This window comes from Corvus kubaryi, unplaced genomic scaffold (genome assembly GCF_017639235.1).
Source record: "Corvus kubaryi isolate FWS band 111438036 unplaced genomic scaffold, C.kubaryi_AGA036_p1.0 split1-131, whole genome shotgun sequence".
Taxonomy (NCBI): domain Eukaryota; kingdom Metazoa; phylum Chordata; class Aves; order Passeriformes; family Corvidae; genus Corvus; species Corvus kubaryi.
The window spans coordinates 22,688,715-22,708,669 of record NW_024582073.1 but is presented as its reverse complement, the minus strand read 5'-3'; the positions used below and the strand labels follow the sequence as shown (position 1 = coordinate 22,708,669).

At 39.0% G+C, this 19,955-nt stretch overlaps 1 protein-coding gene across 3 annotated transcripts in view; it reads left to right on the top strand.

Moving 5' to 3' along the window:
• DOK7 (docking protein 7) overlaps nucleotides 1-12,452 on the top strand; it is a 59,123-nt gene extending 46,671 nt beyond the window's left edge. For all 3 annotated transcript variants that reach the window (XM_042052983.1, XM_042052984.1, XM_042052985.1), the window contains 4 exons: nucleotides 4,523-4,588; nucleotides 5,660-5,731; nucleotides 8,533-8,685; nucleotides 10,685-12,452. In XM_042052983.1, the coding sequence (XP_041908917.1) occupies nucleotides 4,523-4,588; nucleotides 5,660-5,731; nucleotides 8,533-8,685; nucleotides 10,685-10,821 (428 nt within the window). In that variant the 3' untranslated portion in view covers nucleotides 10,822-12,452. The remainder of the gene's footprint in view (nucleotides 1-4,522; nucleotides 4,589-5,659; nucleotides 5,732-8,532; nucleotides 8,686-10,684) is intronic.
• Nucleotides 12,453-19,955: the final 7,503 nt, after the last annotated feature.

Below are 19,955 nucleotides of genomic sequence, written 5' to 3'. Positions count from 1 at the left end.
AATTTTATTGTATACCTATGCAGCCTGATACTTTTATTCCAAGCTTAGGAGTCATCTTGCAAGGAATTAATTGAGAGCAATGAGAAAGAAGAATCTGGGCCATGCTCTTGAGATTATTGTTGCTTATATTGAAAACAACTTACAATTCTCACTTTTTTTCAGGATATGTGTTGTCAGCTCTTCAGATATAGGAAGACCAAGTGCACTCTGATACTTTTATTGAGCCAGTAAAGGACTGTGTGTTGAACAGTGTCCACCACAGATATGTCATGTCATACTTTATAGGGCTAAACACTGTAATAGAAGAGCATCACTATAATGAGAAACGGATTAATGAAACCCTGCCATAATGTGGCATGCTCTTTCTTGGTCCTGCTTTATTCTACAAGTCCACTCAAATTAATTCTGTAGGGGAAGAAATATAGGAGCTCAGAACAAGTAAGCTGATTAAAATACATACTGTATTTACAAGCTTAATGTTGGCCTTGGTGACTGTCTGAAGTACGAGGGGCCTTTTCCCGGGGGGGAAGAAAACAGTCCATAAAACAGCTATGGGGAAGCCAGGGAAGTGAATGATCCCAGTGCTGCTGCTTCATCCTCTGGGCTGAGCAGATCCAGCAGGTTCCTGTTCTCTGGATGGGGGGTGGCAGAATGTGGTAAGCCCATGCTACAGTGACCTTCTAGTTCTGTCCTTTCTGTATTCCTGATTTGCTTCCCCATGCCTTCTCTGACACTGAAGTCTGTGGAATTGACATATCCCAGCCTTCTAGAACACAAAGAACTTATTTGCACATATATTGATTACTTCAAGGTTTTTTTTAAATTTTGTTTTTGTGTGTGACCTTCATTCCTAGCCAGTGTAGATCCTGAGCTTTAGATGTGTCAAGATTTTTGAAGTAAATGTATGTAAAGCATCTTTGAGGGTGTATTTTTCAAAAAACCCCAGACACTGAATTTCCTGCCACAGGAAAATGGTAATAATTCTAGCTTAACACTTTTGCATTTTTATGCATAGGAGGCTGGACTGGAATGGCCCACAGTATGGGAAGATGAATAATAGATAGAGGTAGTTAGATCCTCTGTTATTTTTTGCGCAGACTAAATAGATATCTTTGAGGAGCAATATTTGAACAGTGAGCTTGAATGCATTTCTAATTTTGAGTGATTCTACCACTTTTAAAGTTGTCTGTGAAAGATACAAGAGGCATTTCTGAATATGGTGAAATCTGTAGAGCAAGTAAGTGTTTTTAAGTATCCCCTTCAGCTTTTATGCCTTGCAGATAATGCTATTTGTATAGTAGAAAATATATGAAATTACTTTGAAAATTGAAGAGAACATGCAGGGAAGTTTCATATGGCAAATATACAGCACTGGAAGTCTCCTATTACATTTGCATGAAACAACCTCCTGGTGTACTTGCTGTATTTCTCCTGTCAATCAGTCGCTTTAGCCTTTGGATGCTCTATCAGGCAAGGTATTTGTTTTCAAAGGAGGAGGTGGGAATGCTGCTTGGCTGAGTGGGTCAAAGTTCTTCATAATAAAGGTAGTTTTAATTCAACAGGAAGTGGGAATTTATCACAGAATGTGGTGTTTTCTTCTGTCCTGACTCCTTGTCAGGAAATTTAACAGCCCAGACTGAAGAGTTTGTGACCTACCCCTTGAAGGCAGAGTAGAGGCTGGGCAGTGAGAAGCGATCACTTGGTAAATGCAGCACGGTGTTGTGTGTGTCTCCTCATGGTCATGTAATAATAAGTTGCAAGATTTGAAAACATAAACTGTCTGGGCTCAGTTTATAGTTTATATTCCATCTTCCCTCTGTTTTATTATTTGTTTTCCTTGGCTCTTTCTTGTAGAACATGTGCTGTTAACTCCTTAATTTTGAAGGGTGAGCATAAAGCAATGACTGTAAAGTTAGAAAAATATTTCAAATAGTCGTTGTCTTCACTGAGCTACATTAAACTTTTGAGTCTAATCATATGTAGGAATGCCAAATATCCTGCAGATTTTTTTATTTTGACACATTTTGAATACCTTCTTCCTCTTAGATGTTGAGGAAAATAGAAGAGAACTCTCTTGATGAGATACTCAGTTCTGACAAAGACTTGAGCGAGTTAGCCACACAGAACTGGATGGCAGGGGAAACTGAAAAAAAAATATTCTTAACAATCCCTTGTACAAAGAAAAGAATGATGGAAGGGAGCATCTGTCTCCTGCTGGATACTTTATTTGCTCAGAAATTTATCTTGCTAACTTGCTTTTTCCATTCCTGCGTTATCCTAGAATTCCTAAATAAGAAACAAACCAGTTGATACACCAGCTGAAAAGTAGAAGGAAGAAAATATCTACGTTGATCTCTATTGACACGTGTTTGTATGATGCAGTTCAAAGCTTCAAAAAATTCCCTGAGAGATTTGACTATGTAAATATTTGTTAGTTGCCAGATTTGAAAATGAGGAAAATGCAACAGGTCAAATCCTGAAACACTAACATAGTTCTTTTAAATAAGCTCTGGATGGGAAAACTTTGGCCATAAATGGATTGGAATATCTTATTGTTTTAAATCTCCTTTCCTGTCCTGGGTGTTCTTCACAAGTCCTAAAAATGTTACTTAAAAATCCATATTTCCTCTGGAATAATTTCTGCTGAATTGCAATAAGTTTTTGAGGGAATAAAAAACCCAACCCCACATTAATTCTGTGATGAAGCTAGAATTAGCATAAGGCTGTAATCTTTCTTCAAAGTAAGGTGAGGCTTTTGGTTTCATAAAACATATTCTGATGTTCTTAATGCAGAGACAGGATGCACTGATGTGAGAGAAAGGAAGATCAGTTACAGTGAAAATATAAGTAAATCAGCTAGCCTGGGGCTGTCCTATTTTTGCATTTATTTTTATCAGCAGTCTTGCTAAAAACAAAATTTCAAATAACATCTCAAATAACATTGTTAAGTCCTCACCAGAGTATGTAAATGTTTCTACAATCTGATCTCATTAGTTAAAATACAAAATCAGATTCTCAGTATGGCGTACTTTAAAATTGAATTTTGTAGCCTTGGATTACCATATATATGCTTTCATGTACATAAAGACAACAAACTAAAGGTTTTAGTTCAGTTGTGCCCTTCTGAATTAGTTTCTTATTATTGTTTTAATCCATTGTCCTCATTAAGTGAAATAATGAGTGGTTTTTTAGGTTTATTTTATAAAACTGTAGGATTAATTTTACAAGCTTGGAAACCATTAGATTTAGAAATAAAATTGTATGTGTACTTTATACAGGAAAAAAAAAAAAGAAGTTGCCCTTTTCTTTAGATTCCCAGGCCACGCAGTTTTCTTAGATATTTCAGAATATTTATCTTACAGAATTTCTTCATGTTGCGTAAGAGCTATGGTAATTTTTGGATGCTATTTTAAAAACAATTTGCAGAGCAGTGTCTCACCTGCTCAGAGACTATTCATCAGTTTAGAAGAGTGTTAATTTTATATGTGAATCCCAGCAGCCTGCAGCACATGGCAGAGCCGCCCTGTCACCAGTGGCAGGGTTACTCATACACTCAGCCTCCCACCTGATTCCTGTTCAGTTCCATCCACTGCACAAGAAGTTCCCTCACAATTATTCATGCGAGGAAGTAAATGCCACTCAACTCGATTGAGGTGCCCACAGTGACAGCATGAGAGAGAAGAGATTCAGGGCTGGATGGGGTGATGTAACCCAGCACCCAACAGGTGGGGATGATGCTGATGAGTTTGCTGGTTAAAGAAGGAATGTGTGTGTGCAGACAAGCCACACTGCATGGGTGCCACCGTGCAGATTTCTGAGTTGATAGCTCTTGTTTCTTCAAATTTCCCAAATACAGCTGCCTGCTGGCCTGAGTCAGGCTGGGGAAGGGAGACTGGCTGTGCCATCTGGTGTATCCAAGGTGAAGCTCTCCTGGCAGGAACACTGGGAGCATGTTTCACAAGGATGTGCTGTGACCTGGATTCAATCCCCATGGAAGCCAGATACCTCATGTTCCCTTGCCACTGGCCTAGTGTATCCATGTCTAAACATGGGTGGTAGACTGCTGAAGTGTGGCAGAGCTTTCTCATTCACTTAGATAGGTTTTGGAGCCAGTCTGATCAGATTTTAATGAACTCTTTAAACTTTGTTGTTGCTAAAGCTACGTTATGGATTGCAAAGGCAACTCCCCACTCAATTCATGTTGCCATTTTACTTCTTAGCTCAGGACAGCTTTCCCTGTGGGGAAGGTAGTACTCACCAAAACCAGGGAGGGACAGCATCCTTAGATTTTATAGAAGGCATCCTTTCTTTCTGAAGAAAGAAAACAACACAATTAGATTTTAATGCCACAAACTCAGGATAAAGAATTTAGCAAAAACTGGAAAAAAAAAAAGCCTGAATGAAGAGCAATGACTTGTAATTTTTAGTGTTTTGTTTTGTTTTTTTCTAGATGTTTCAGAAACATTTATTAAAAATGAAACAGGTATTTAGATTCAATGTGAATCTCTGTCTTTGAAAACAGGTGGTGCTTCTGTCATGGCAGCTTCTGGGTCTTTGAAAGTGTATAGAGGGCACAGTCTCCAAGCTGGTAAGTAAAAGTGATTATGAGGTACGTGTGTGGATGCAAATTGAAACTAGTTTAAACTTAAATTATTTTAAACTTCAGAAAATATTAAAGGTAATGCATGATTTGCTTCCCTACTGTAAGTCTTATGTATTTCTTTGGGTTTTTTGCTTTGAGGAGTTTTTGTCAGAATGGCATTGACAGATGGGATAAGTTTAGAAGAGGCAGTGACAGATGAGATAAGTGACAGAGTATAAGCAGTAATCTTATTCACAACAGTAAAATCTGCCATCACTTTAACAAAGGGCACCCACCAAAAAAAATTCATCTCAGGCCATGAGAAATCCTGTACCCTAATAATAATATGCTGGGAAAAACACCCACCACATTTAAATATACTTCTTCATGATAATGGAGGAAAAAACCACTGCCAGCAGATAGAATTATGTGTGTTTGTAATTCAAAATTAATTGTAATGCTTTCATTCTGTGGACACAGCATTTTTGATTGCCTGGTTTGAACTGGGGTGGAGTCTGAGATCGTGAAGAAATGCGGGCATCTTTTTTCAGCTTCGTGCTGGGGAAAGACCGATGATGTTGTGCAGCCTGGCTTCTTTTAAAGATGGTGATTTGCACTTGGAAAGCAAAGTTGCCTTTGTAAGGGCTAGCTTAAGCATTTTCTATGGTTTTTCAGAAATCAAGAAGTTATCCGTCATGCTGGAGGTGGAATTTTAACAAGAATGTTCCAGATGCTCCCAAGATCACCCACGCATTGCTCCCTGATTCATGCATTCAAGATAGTTCTGCTCCCACATTCATGTACAGCAAAATGCACTGTTGATTTCAGTGTCCTTCAGTGTGAACAGTTGTAAAAGTGTCCTAAAGTTTATTTCCTTGGTGTTATTACGCTCACGAGGAAATGCTGACATCACTATTACTGAACAGTCAGCACTAGCCACTGTTTATGCTTTCTGAGATTATTCTGTATGATTGTTTAGTTTAGAAGGTTACAAGTCAAAACCAGAAAAGCATATGCTTTGATTATATTGTACAGATTTATAAGTCCAAAGCCATTAACAGTGTTCCTGCATTCTAGGTCCTAAAGGGGGGTATGAGATGCTAACACTTCCTTCAGAACCTGGAACTCCAACTAGCTCTGAGGAACCTGGTAAGATTTTTGCATCAGAGGTCACTAAAGGTTTCTTTTTCCTTTTCCATTTTTTTTTTTTTTTAATTGTTGAGATCTCTTCTAAGTGTTATTTTTGAAGTGTTGCCCTTTGAACATGTCAGCTTTACATGCACACTCACGCACACACACATATCTTTTATTTATAGTGCTGGTTTTCTTTCTGTGTTATTTATTGTTCATTTCTGAGAATGGTGCCTATATTGGGTAGAAAATATGAATAACTAACACTTGCTGAAAAAAAGGCTGCAACAGCAGTTTCAAATATAACTTTCTCCTTCCCTCTCCAATTACAGTCTTTTCCTTTCTTTGTCCCCTCAGTTGAGGGCCACTGAATTTTCACTTTTACTCTTTTCCTGTTATTTGCTTAACTATCTCTTTTGATTCCTACATTTTCCCCTGTTCTCTTCAAGCAATCGTGATATTCTACCAATTTTTTCAGAATGTTGTAACCATACATTGTTGTCTGTTTTTCTCTCAAATCCTCCTTTCATAATGTTCTCAAATACTGGCCCTCTGACCCCTCTTGGAAGCACCTCCTGCCTCTATCCACCCATAAGGGATTGCTGAAAGAACTGTCCATGGCTCTCTCACTGCACCATGTCTTCATTAGTAGGAACTTTTGACTGTTGTGTGCTTTTTAAATAAACCCTTCTCTTCACACAAATATAGGGCAATTTTCAATATCTAATAAGGGTTTGGGTTTTTTGTTTGTTTGGTTGGTTTTTTAAGGAAAAATGAAAACCCAAGTATTCCTCTGTTTACAAAGAAAGCACAATTTCTATTGGGACAGCACTGACTGAACAACAGAAGACTTTTCCTTTCCTTCCATTCCAGTTCGCCCAACTTTATCCTTGTTTCCTTGTTTTTTTTCCTACTTCCTCCCTTTGAGAAGAATATTTGACTGTTGTGAGGTTTTGGGTTTTTTTTCTGTGTTTTTCTTAAGCTTTTCTTGCACAAAGCCCTACCGATTCTCCTTGTGTGGTTTTTCAGTTCTCAGGAAAATCACTTGGCTTGTTTGCATCAGGTATGATGTTCAGCTTCCTTAAACCTGTCAGCTGTTTAGTTCTATAGGGAAGCTTACTAGTTTTCATGCTAGCTAACTTTGAGGATGCTTCACTTACACTTCTGTTACATCACTTTAACAGCAAACAGAAAGACTTCAAAAATTATCTTTTCCTTCATGACTGTTCGTGACTCTGTACTTAAGATTGTCACCTGCTTGCAACTTCTAACTATTTGTGATGCAGATTTTCAGTGCTATGATTTTACCGAGTCCCTTCTTGCTCAGTCAGGCCAAATTCCTTTGAAATACTTTGGACACAACAATTGAAAATAATTTCTGAGAATGATGTTTGATGAAAATATAAAAATCCCTTCTGCATTTGATTCTGCATTGATTCTGTAATTTTGTTCCTGTTCTTGCTTTGCAACAACAACTTGAAATCTGACTGTCAGAGAAATATTTGTATACTTTGTGGGTGTTCCGATGTTTTCTTTATAAAAATCTGTGAGAAAATTGGCCAAATTTCCAGTCTTTTCAATTTTTAGACTGTATAGTAGACTCCTTTGATTTAAACAGCTTAAGCCTGGGGAGATTCCATTATCCTGGAACATGCCCTTACTGTTACCTAACGTTGTGTAAGTTATCTCTGCTATTCATAATACTTCCAGGAAAATGAAAAAGTTTCCCTCAATTGTTTAATCACTACTGCTGTTGTCTGGATATAAGAAGTCATTCTTCCCTATGCTCTAAAATGTCTTGATACCCTACTGCCTCTATATTCACATCTCAATACTGTCTAAATGGGCAAAAAGGAAAAGCAGCAGTTTGGACAAAAAAAGATTTGGTACGAGTTCTTTGTGGGGACAAGGAAGGGCTAAATAGGAGAACTTAATGAAAAAGGAGAACCTCAAAGTGATACCATTTTTCCTCTGCACTCTTCTGTTTCAAACTGAAGAGGAGAAAGTGTTCAGTGGTAAGGACTCCAGCTGGACTGAACAGACAGACAAGATTAGCATAATTGAAAGTAGGGCTAGATGAGGTCTTGAGAATTAAACCAGTAGACAAAAAAAGTTGGTTTTAAGTCAAAATCATTTCATAGAAACTGTTTCCTAGTCAGTGTTATTCTGTGTCTTTTTTTTAGAGATTTCTAGAAAACTCTGTGGGATTTCCTCTAGTGTTATGATCTTCACTATTTAGAAGGGTTTTCCCACTATTTTTTTTTTACCTGCAATGAAAGTCCTTTAATACTTTGTTGTCCCCACTTGTCATCATTCTTATCTTTTTCAATTCTGCACAGGGAACCTGTCAATGTTGTCTCCTCAGGTTTGCTTTCCCTTTGCTTGGAACAGCTCTTCAGTCCCTGTTTTCAGGACATGCTTTAGGAGCCCCTGCTGATTCTGCTTTCCCTCTTGCAGATGATACAATAGTTCACATCTTCCTAGAACAAATTACTTCATATAAAGCTTTACTAACCTAAGGTAGAGCTGGAAGCCTTGTGAGGCAGTCCTGCTGCTGGAAATGTCTGCAGAGTGTTTGCTTTCTGCTACAACACAGCAAGATCCCTGTCTGTGGTCTATGGTCTTCTGCATAGATCCTGACTTGATCAGTGTTTCAGGATATTTTAAGTAGAAATTTTAGTCTTGTCATGTCCCATCTACCACTGAGGAATGTCCTGTTTGTCAAGCAGAGTTATTGCTGCTCAGTGTTTGCTTTCAGTGTCTCTGTATGAACTGGATCATTGCAAACAGCACCTGTTGTAACATGTTATTTATTTCAGAAGGGGCAGTAGGTTATTCAGCTGATATCCCTACACCAGATCGACCCCACAGTGAGACAGCCACCTATGTTAATATTCCTGTCAGCCCTACTTCCAAAAAACAGCTTCACTACATGGAACTGGAACTTCAAGAATCTAGCACAAGCATAAGAGGTAAGGAAGTCTATGATACTTTTTAAACAGCAAAGGATATGCAGAATGTGTGGGGTATGGGGAGTCATAATTTCATATAAGGAGCAGATGAGGGAGCTGGGGATGTTCAGCCTGGAGAAAAGGAGGCTCAGGAGGGACCTTATCTCTCTTACAATCGCCTGAATGAAGGTTGTAGTCAAGTGGGGGTTGGCCTCTTCTTCCAGGCAGCAGTGACAGGAGGGGACATGGCCTCAAGCTGCCCAAGGGGAGGTTCAGGTTGGACATCAGGAAGAATTTCTTCACTGAAAGGGTGGTCAGGCATTGGAACAGGCTGCCCAGGGAAGTGATGGAGTCATCATTCCTGGAACTGTGCAAGAAACGACTGGACATGGCACTTAGTGCTGTGGTTTAGTTGATGGTGGTGTTTGGTCAAAATTTGGACTCAGTGATCTTGGAGGTCTTTTCCAACCTGAATGTTTCAATGATTTACCCACAGGCCTTTGCTAACAGAAGAGTTGAACCCTGGGATGTTTGTGAGGCAGTTCTTTTAACTGGCATCTCTTCTTGAAAAAGATTTTTGAGTAATGAAGTTCTATAAGATGTTGCATCCCTTTGACAGGTGATTGTATGTGCACTCATTCTAAAGTGAACACTTCAAACTCTGGAGTTTGAAAGACAGTAATTTGCTTGTGTTCTCAAGATTTTCATTGCATATTAGGACTACACTTACCTCATTTTTCTTTCTTGGCTTCAGAAACAGGGCTGTGGGTGTAGGTGTACAGGGCTTGCTCCTGAAGACACTGGCTCTGGAGCCGTGCAGCAAATGAATCAGAGCAGAACACAGTGTTCTTCTATCTGCTCTCCACGAGGGCGTGTGAAAGTGCTGCAGAGAGAATGCCAGCCCAATTATTTATTTATTTATTTATTTTTAAAATTCTTTTGTTTAGATTAGATATTTTACATCTAATGCTTAACTTGGGCAATTAACACATAAGCATGCAATAGATCTGCCATGTCTTGTCATTTAGAGATACAGTCCTTGCTACAGAAAGCCCCTCATCAGAATCTTGCATTTAATTGCTTGCATCTGATATTGATAGGTTTTCCATCTATAGTTCCCAGCTATAATAATTTTAATCTTTATACTTCTAATTTCAGCAATTTTATTAACTTTGAAATGCTAGCACTTTTCCTGTTGGGTTTTTTTAATGTTTTTATGGTTTTCATTAAGTAATTCTACGCTTCTCCCAGACCTTAATGTAGCTCTCTTTACAACATCTTGTTGAAATGTAAAAGCAATATTTGCTCTTAATTTTAAAGACAATGAACCAAAGCATTAAAAATGAAGAGTTAAATGCTATAAATTTTCCTAAATGTCAACTACCTTCCCAATCTCGAATTGTGGATCTTTAAAGGTGCCTTTAATGACCAAAAATATATATATTTTTTTCATATTAAAATTTTCCCAGCCTCTAGCCTTATGGAAGTATTTTACTCCTGAACAGACTGAGCAGCTTTTGTCTCCCCTATTGCCAAGAAAAATGAGCTAATGTCATTCTGTGTGAGGCTGAAGGTGGTTGCTCTGGTAAACAGTCACAGGGTGCCTAATCCAGACAAAGAAGAACACTGCCAGCTGCCATAAGTGTTTTCTGTTCAAATACCAGATGTTGTTCATTTCCTGATCCATAGCTTGGTGAGGAAGCCTCCCAAAAGTGGGAGAGCCAAGTTCAATTTTGTCATTGACTGGGAGTAACAGCGGTGGAGATTCGAACCTGGGTCAGAAATGCAAGTGGTTCACTTGCTTATTTGAAGAAAACCTGACAACTAAAATATGTAGATAACAAAGCTTTTGAGGTGTTTTGTTTTAGTTGTGGTTATCATCTTACTCCCTTTATATGGCTTGCTATAAGACCAGACCAGGATCATCCAGGAAATCTGTGGAAGAAGTTTCACAACAGCTTGTTTATTCAGGAATACATGAGGGTTGTAGTCTTTTACAGGATTCTATTTGGTGTTTCAGGGGGTGGATCATCCCGATATGCCCAGATTGACATTGCAGCCACCGAGACAGCCCACAAAGTGGGGACGCAGCACGCGCAGTGCCGTGAGGAACGCCTGCAGGAGCTGGAGCAGAAGAGGAAAGGAGCTCAGCAGTGACCTGTCTAGGAAAGAACTTTGTGCTTACCACAAATTGATACTAACTCATCTTCCAAAAGATTAACATTTATTATAAAAAACACTCACACAAAAGCTGCCATTGCTTCTTGCAGTTATACCAGATTCATTCCGATATCTTGATTCCTAATTGGAAAGCTGGTAGCATGAGGGGTGTGTTTGGTCTTTCCTTTAATTTGGTTGTAAAGTCCAGATTTTTTGTCATATGCAATGACAGATGTAAGTTACCTTTTTCTATAATTCTAAAATCATGGAGAACCTGGAACCAATTTCAGTGTTTATTGAATGGTGGCATTTTCTTTGAAAATAAAGAACTTGAATGTCTGTAGATAAGGGAATGTGTGTGTGGTAAGTGTACACATGTTTGCATATGTCTGTATGTAAGCACACATTACTGATAAAATATATGTATATATCTGAGTGTATAAAATACGTAAAACTTCTCTTAATATATTAATGGACTCTTACAAAAGCAAGAAAATTCAGTGCCTGCTTTTTTCGCAGGTACAGTTTTGTCCAATTTATATGCTTATTTATGGACATGCTCAACTATACCTAAGGATAATTCAGTTTTATACCTCACTGAGTCCTGCAGCTTTGGCTAAAGTTGCTCAGATTTAAAAGCTGTAGTGTCAGGGATGCACATAAGTATGCAAACAGACAAGAGCACACAAACAAGTTATTTAATTATGTCTATAAACCACAATAATGTGAAGGGGCCTTTGGGTGCTTCTGTTCTTAAAAAGCCTAGGTCAAACCATGAGTTTGATTTTGTAGTTGCTGGGTATCTGTAATTTTTAGCAATTTTCTGGAGCTGAACATATGTACCACTTTGAAAATCAGGTCTCAGTTTTCTCACACAGCGTATTTTAAAACCAAAGTATTCAAAAGAAACATTCGCTTTTGAAAATAGAGTCTTTTATATCAAGAAAACTATTCCTAATGTAAAACCAGCATCCTTAAATCTAAAACTTTATTGAATAATTCTCTGCTGTCCCTAAGTAGCATAAGATCAGTTCTGTGTAAGAGGATGGTGTTTCCAGAGATGCTACAGGATTGACGCACAACAGGATGTTATTGTGTAAAACAGGTTTAACCATGAGTCTGCCACCTCTTGCTTTTGTGCAGTGAGATTTTATGATTCAAAACTTAGTTTCCCATGTTGTGTTGTCTGTTTAATTCTTCTGTTCTTTTTATTTGTCCTCATATAAAATGTCATTTAAATAAAATATTATATAAAATGTTACGGCAGTGACACTAAACTAAAAAGGAAATGTACTCATGAAGAAAACAAATTTTTCCTGATAACATATCAGCTTTGGCTTCCAGAAGTTGCCAGGAGTGACATCTTGGGTGTTATGATTTTTTGATTGTGTCCTCTTAAGATCCAATATCACAGCCAAATTCTGTTCTCTAGGTATGCATTATAATTTATATTGGTGAGTGGAAGTTTTGTGCCAGTGAGGGTTTCACTAAGTGGCTTTGAATGGGAGGTGGGGTTTTGTTTTTGAGGCAGAATTTAACCTATAAATTTATTTGAATGTAGCCTCAATACTAATGTAAAATATCAGAAATCTCTCAAATAAAAAAATAATGTGTTTGAGAGTTGACAATTGCAATTCTTATCTGTCTTGTGTTCAGATGTATTTTTCTGTGGAACCACCTAGCATATTTCTGAAGGGAAATGAGGTATTTCTTATGAGATTCTAAGTTTAAAAGATTTTTCTTTGACAAGTGGACAGTGGTGATCTGCTTTGTAAACACATGTTCAGTACAACTGGACTGGGCTTGGCTTCCTGGGGCCAGGTTTATCTGACTGAACTGTTCTTCAGTCAAGGATTCTCCACCAGTGGACTTGCAAAGTTAAATCTGTTATGTGACTATGCAGTATTTAAAATGAGCATAGCTTCCCTGCATGCATTGAAATGCAGTGTTTTCCATGACAAAGTATAATGAAACTACAATATTTCTATTGTAAAAATCTGTTTACCAGGAAAATATATTACCCAGGGTCTCTACAAAGGCTCCCTTTCTGTACGTTGCTTGTTTTGAATCTGGGACTTGTAGCATGGCTAAGGATTTGACACAATAGTAAAGGTCATCAGATTGCTGCTGGCCTCACAGAGGAATTGCAATTTAAACCCATATGTTTTTCAGGTTGAGCAGGGCTGTGAATCTGTGCATGCACATGTTTCTCTGTGCACATGTGTTTGTGTATGTCATAGTAATTTCTGTTTCTTTAAATCTTTTTTTATTACCCTTGAATAGAACAAATAAAACAGATGACTTTCACTTATTTTAAAATTCACTTTATATTCTCATGCACTAAGTTATATTAGGAGCTAAAGCAGGAGTCCAAACCATACTGTTGCATCTGTTAAAAGCTGGTTGGTTGATGTTTTGGTAGTACCTTGCAGGTGGTACCTCTCTGTCAAGTTACAGGCTTGACATTTCTGATGAGAGCTTTCTCATCTGAACAACAGGGGCTCACAGAAATGGAAAACCTTTAAAGGTTTCCCTAAAGAGATAAAATCATGTGCCTTCCACTTGTGAACTGGGGGCAATGGAAATCAAACCAGAGTCCTACAAGCAGGTTTGTGCTCACCATGGAGCTTCCATGGTTAGCTCTAGTACTGCTGGTGGTGTACAAATAGTTAGGGGATTGTTCACACACCTTGCATAAAACATGTGCATGAGTGATCTAAAATACAGTTTGTGATTTCTATGGGATGATTCCAGATTCAGAGCTCTTTGTAAAAAAAATCAAGATATCTCCTACACCTTTGGAGATAAATGCGACTTGTAGCTTCTGATGGTAAAAAGAAGGATTTGCTCATTTTTAATTTAACATTGTATCAGAGATCTTCTCCTGTTCATACCAGGAGCACAACTTATTAATTAATTAGAACAACAAAACAATGTGATGTGACTGATACTTCTGTAAGGTGTTCTTGATGATGGCAGAATTCAAGATGGCAGAATTGCTCTTGGTGATGAGAAAACACAGTGTCAGCAAGAGCAGTGTTTGGGCATAAGCATTGGTGTGCTGTGTATGTACCTCTTTCTTCCTGACAGACCTACTGCCAAATGTAACTGCTACTTCAGTGGGGTTTATGGCACTGTTCATAAGCTACTATGGAACAGTTTTATATGCAGATATTTGGGTGATGGAATTTTCTCCAAGGTAATGTGCTGCAGGACAGAGGGCTGGAGTTTGGAGGGATTTAATCTCCCAACCATCCAAATAGTTGTCTGGGTTTTAATAGCACTGCGGCACCTAATCGTGGAAAATGCCAGTAGATGTCTTTAGGCATGTAAATATTTGTGAAAATCTGCTCTGAGGGTTGTTTTTAGCAAATGGCCTGGAAAAAATTCCTAATTTTCCCTCTCTGCTTTAAAATACCAGTTTTAATTAGTGTAGCTTGGAAAACTATATTTGAATTTGAGTGATTACATTTCTTGTGACATGCTGAAATATGCACCCTTTGGTAAGTTTCTCTTCTAGTTTGTCTGGAATAAGACACGTATTTGCTAAAATAACCACAGGAGCAAGACACAGTATTTCATGAGTTACTGTTAAAATTATGTGGGTTTTTTTAAGATGACAATGCTGTTATATTTTTATGTCACCTTTTCTTTGGGAAGATCCTCAGCTCTCATTTGACCAGTCATACAAGCAATGTTCTACAATCTAGGCTGAAAGGAAATGTTAGTTTAACATCACACAGCAATAAAAACAAGCAAAGCAGAGTAAGGCTGAGAGAATTAGAAGTAACTAAAACGAAGTTTTGTGAGGAGCAGGTCTGCACCAAACACAGCATGAACAGCTGGGCAAAAGAGGTGAATGTGTTGTCAGCCTTGGTACAGCCTCACCTCGAGTGCTATGTGTTGTGCTTGGCCCCACAATATAAGAAGCAAGGAAAGGTCCCTGAATGTGTCCAGAGAACAACAAAGCTGGTGAAAGGGCTGGAAGTGCTGTGAGGGGAGGCTGAGGGCTCTGGGTTTGTGTTATTTGGAGCAAAAGGGGCTGAGGGATGACCTCATTGCTCTCTGCAGTGAGATCATCCCTCTCTTCCTGAGGAGGGGAAGCAGAGAAGAAGGTGCTGAGCTCTTCTCCCTGGTATCCAGAGATAGGATGTGCAGGAATGGTTCAAAACTGCACCAGGGAAGGTTTAGGTTGGACATTGGGAAGCATTTCTTTACCAAAAGCCTGGTCAAACACTGAACTGGCTTCCCAGAGAGGTGGTTGATGCCTCAGGCCTGTCAGTGCTTGAGAAGCATTTGGAAAATGCCCTTAATAACATGCTTTAACTTTTGGTCAGCCCTGAATTGGTCAGGCAGTAGGCCTAGTTGGTTGATATTGCTTCCTCCCAATTGAAATAGTCTATTCTGTTCTGTTCTATTCTATTCTATTCTATTCTATTCCATCCCATCTCATCCCATCCCATCCCATCCCATCCCAAAGATGACAGGCTTCAGAGTAGCCTCACTCTGAGTCTTAGGACAGTGATATCAGTTGGTTATTGATAAATCAGTTATCAATTTTCTCTGAAAGGCTGGAATATAAGTGACAGGAAAATATATGCAATCTTGACCTGGATTCTGATACAAGAAATAGGTTTGTAAGACAGTGAGCAGGTTTCGGAAAGTGCAGCTGACATGTGAACTTTGAATTTAGTAAAAACTTGAGGGTGAGTGAACTTTAAAACTTATATACTTTCAAACGTTCACCTGCATCAGAGCATCTAGAAATAATTCAAATTTATTATCCCACTGTGTACACAGAGGCGTATGTAACATCACCATTTTACTGAAATAATATGTGTCAACTTATTTGAGGAATATGCAGTGGGGGACTGGGATCAGAAAGCAGATTTAGCATGAAAGTAATTTTTCTCAACATTATATGGTTGAGAAATTCTTAGAAAGAAAAATAAATAAATAAAAGCGCCCTAGCATCTTTTATTGTATAAGTTAAATTTTACTCATCTGTGGGCTGAGCTGGCAATTTATGGATAGCCCATATACAGAAAATAGAGCTGATCACATGTTCAGAAAGGAACCTGGTCTTTGGAGTTTTATTATGTAATGAATTGCTCAGATTCATCATCCCCCACGTCCCTGCCACATTTGGAGGATGTACCCCATGGCCTGCCTTTGGCTTCTGTAACACTTTGTCCTTTTACTACCAACAGCCAGCAGTACTGGACACAAACTGGGAAACACAGGAAAATATCTTCTGGGAATTTGATGAAGTAGGTAGGTGTCAGCAGAGAGCCAGAAAGCAGCAGCTGTCCTTTGCCAGCGCTGGCAGAAGGGCAGCCCCAGAAGAGCGTGTGTGTATCTGTAAAGAGCATAAAGTGCTGTGAAACAGAGCACCGTAACCTGAGAGGAGGGTGCCCCTAATTCTGTGTTCAGCTGCACCGGTGTCACTTACAGTGGCTGGGGTATTTGGTAGAGATGGATCAGGTCTGTTGAAAGCCCAGGACCTGATCTTGGATTTGCTGTCTCTGTGCTTTCTATGGTGAATACAAGATAGAAGTGACCATAAGTGACCGTAAGATACCATAAGTGACAGCTGTGGGAATGCCTTTCCTGCAGTGGCTGCAGTGACAGCCCCAGGTGTGCTGCTTTGGAGCACTGCAGACAGCAAATACTCTTCAGCATGTCTACCTCTGGCCAAGCCCTCCTTTACAGTGGCAACCTTTAACAGGCTTAGACCCTCTCATTGCTGTTGCTCTGCTGGGGAACTGTCAAGGTGCAAGTTACAGCCTGCAGCTGGCCACATCTGCAGTGTGGACTGCGATGGGAATCCTGTCCCTCTGTCCATCAGCACAGAGCTTGCCCTGAGCACTGCAGGAAGAGACAGAACTGCCCAGAAAACATAAAACCTGGTGGCCAAGCATCAATGCTGCCAATGTGAAGATGCCAAACTCACTGCACCCTGCTCTGTCTCTGCTGTAAGCGGTCAGAGCTGAACAGGGTGAGTTGCTCTGTTCCTAGGTCTGAAGGAGCTGAAGAGAATGCATGTTTTTCTCATGGTTATGCTTGTGGCTAAACGTGGTCACTCCTGTTCCTTCTGTAATCCCAGACACATACTGTGGTAGTACTTTGATTTGGAATTATGACTGTCCTATTTGGTTACGCTGGCTGTTTTGTTCTTTGAAAAATTCTAGTACAGCTGTTTGTACATATGGCATTAAAATGAGAAGGAAAACAATTCCTAAGAACATCTCTGGAAAATCGTGTTTTCATCCTGAATTAACAATCATGAATAAAAGTTTTGAAGTTCTGCAAAGAATGAGGGTCAATTTGTGCAAGACCTGAAACAACAGATTGGTGGCAAGGGTTTAGTGACATCAGCAAACTGAGCCTACTGCAAACATTATCTAAGACATTTCCATCCCAGATTTAAATGTGAGACCCACAACTTGGGATCTGAAACGACTAGCAAATGCACCCTTTCCCCATTGAAGGACCATTTATTTAATGGTTTTGGTTCAGATGTCTTCTTGAATTAGAAACTGAAATTTGAATTTTGAGGTTGGACTAAAGGATCCAATGCCAGGCATTGTAAATTATTGGTTTTCATGTACAGGTTTCCAGTTCTCAGTGTATTTATTCTTAAAATAGTGTAGCTCCCTTCTCTCTTTAAATTGTCTGGAAAATTGCAACTGTGGAATATTAAATAACATTTTATTTTAGTAGGAGGCTTATTTCAAAGTGATTCAGCGCTCACTTTGCCTATAGAAATTGGCAGGTTTAAGTTACAATAGACCAGTTACTGAGAGGCAACCTTTGAGCTTGAAATGGTTGGTTTTATTAAAATGGACGTGTGCAGCTTTTGTGATAAATTAATGCATCAGTGAAGGAGCAAAGTTCACATGTTAAGCGTTAGTATCTGTTAACTGTTTTCTCTTTGATTTATGAGAATGCTCTTCTGTTGAGTGGTGGGATAATATACTTGGAAATTTGGATATGAAAGTGCTTCAAGGGCTATTGATAAAAGCATTTGGGTTGCAATTGTTGCTGTACCAAATATGGCTCAGCTTGAAATATTTACTGTGGAGGAAAGCTTATGAATTTATTTTGGCTCTACTGGACAGATTTTATGAATGCTTCCATTTTATGCCTGTAGATACTAGTAAAAGAAATTCATGCAGTCTTTTTTTCTTCTATAGATTAACATCCTGCTTCCCAGTAGGTGTTAGGTGAGTGGACTGAAATCCATGTTAACTGCATTTTGTATTTGGAAAAGTTGATTTTGGTATTTGGAAGCACTTTGTTAGATAACATAATGCATACACAATATGCAGAACCCAGCTCTCAGTTACAAAGGTAGATCTGTTTGTATGGAAAGCAACAACCTATTCTATTTATTGACTTTAATTACTTAATTTCTTCTATTCTCATTAAATGCTGTGGAATGAAAAAATATATTTCAAATGTATTTTAGAACTTCCTGTGTACTACTTACTGGTAAATGCTCAGTCAAAATCAGCTGTTGAGGCAGCGCATTCAGGAAGCTAAGGTGCTCTCCCTGTCTCTTGCTTTCTACCTTAAGCTGCATTAACCCTGGCTTGAGGGAACCCCCCAGGGAGAGCTGGACACACAGCAAGCAGGAGAGCCCAGCCAAGGATCCTGCTCCCACCAGCTCCTGAGCACCGAGATTCCTACCTGCAGGAATGGTATCTGGAAAGGCAGATGGCACCTCACCTGACAAAATGTAAATGATCTCTACTTGGTGAATTTAAATACTCCTGCTATTGCCAGATCTATCAGTCATCAGGATCCCTTGGGAGGGGAGAGGGGAAATTATTGCAGGAATAAATCTGCTATAGTGCTGTTCCTTATCTGTCCTGGTAGAATGATGCCATCTTAGCTGTTGTACCAACATGTAGGATGTGCTTTTTAAAAGAAAGACTTTGTTATTTTTGTTGCATTTAGTGCCTTACGTATTTATTTCCCTCTCCTTTCCACCCCCCTTTTTAACAAATAAAATCTGTCCTACATGAAGTCACTGACATGTTTATCTAAACTGAGGTTCTTTTCAGGGCAGAATTTGACTGGCTATAGAATACGAAATGTTCTGATTTTTTTTCCTAAGAAATGCAGTTCTTTCCTCCTTTTTCTGCTCCTACTTTTGTATTTCAAATTGTTTCTCAGAGTGGTTTAAAAAACTTGGTAATTTGAAAAATTACAAAAGGATCAGAAAAAATACTTAAGGAAGAGAAGGTTCAAGCACTGTTTAAATGTGTTAGTTCTTTTCTTTTTAGATGCCTCTTACATGCAGTCTCACCTATGAATTCCATGATTCACCTCTCACAGGGTACAGGACTGTAGGTATATCTAATTTATATCTTTTTTCTTGGCTTTGAATTTCTATTGCTATTTACAGAAACACAGAACTGGTGACTCAAGTTATTTTTTAATGTTTTAAACACTGCCCACTCTTGTTATTTTGGCCATATGAATTGTCTTTGGAGGATTAAAACTGCAACAATGAACTCAGTCGTACATACATTGATGTGTGTGAGGTGCAGACCATAGAAACTAGTGGAGTCAAACTTTACACCTCCCTAGCCTGTCCCCAAATCTTAAAAAGCAGGGAAAGCCCCAAGGAGCCTTGACAGGAACAGAGACTATTGCTCATGTTTTTCCTTATGCTGTTGTAGACTCTAACTCAGCCACAGACTATTTCAGGGGGAAGCTGGATGCAGGGCAGCAACTGCCTTTTAATTTTTGTTCTCCTCTAGGTTTGTGTGCCCAGTCTTTGGGCCCAATGACTCACTAACAGCTCTGTCCAGTAACTAAATTGAGGTGACTGTGCTGACCCGTCTCCAACCTTTGCCTCTGATGAGCTGTGACTTGTTCCCAGTTTTAAATTACTGTGACATATAAGTAGTTTGTCAGCCTCTTGTACTTTGCAGCATTGGCCAAGCATTCTCTCTGCTTGAGCCCACCTGGCCTTTGAGCCCAATTACTGTCACGGTGTGGTAGGTAGAGACACAGTACAGCCAGTGCCTGGTTCAGCCATCTCCTCTAAAGCCTCTACTGAAGCACCTCTGCACTTGCTCAGTAACTGATCAGACCTTGGTTAATAATTCCATGAATCC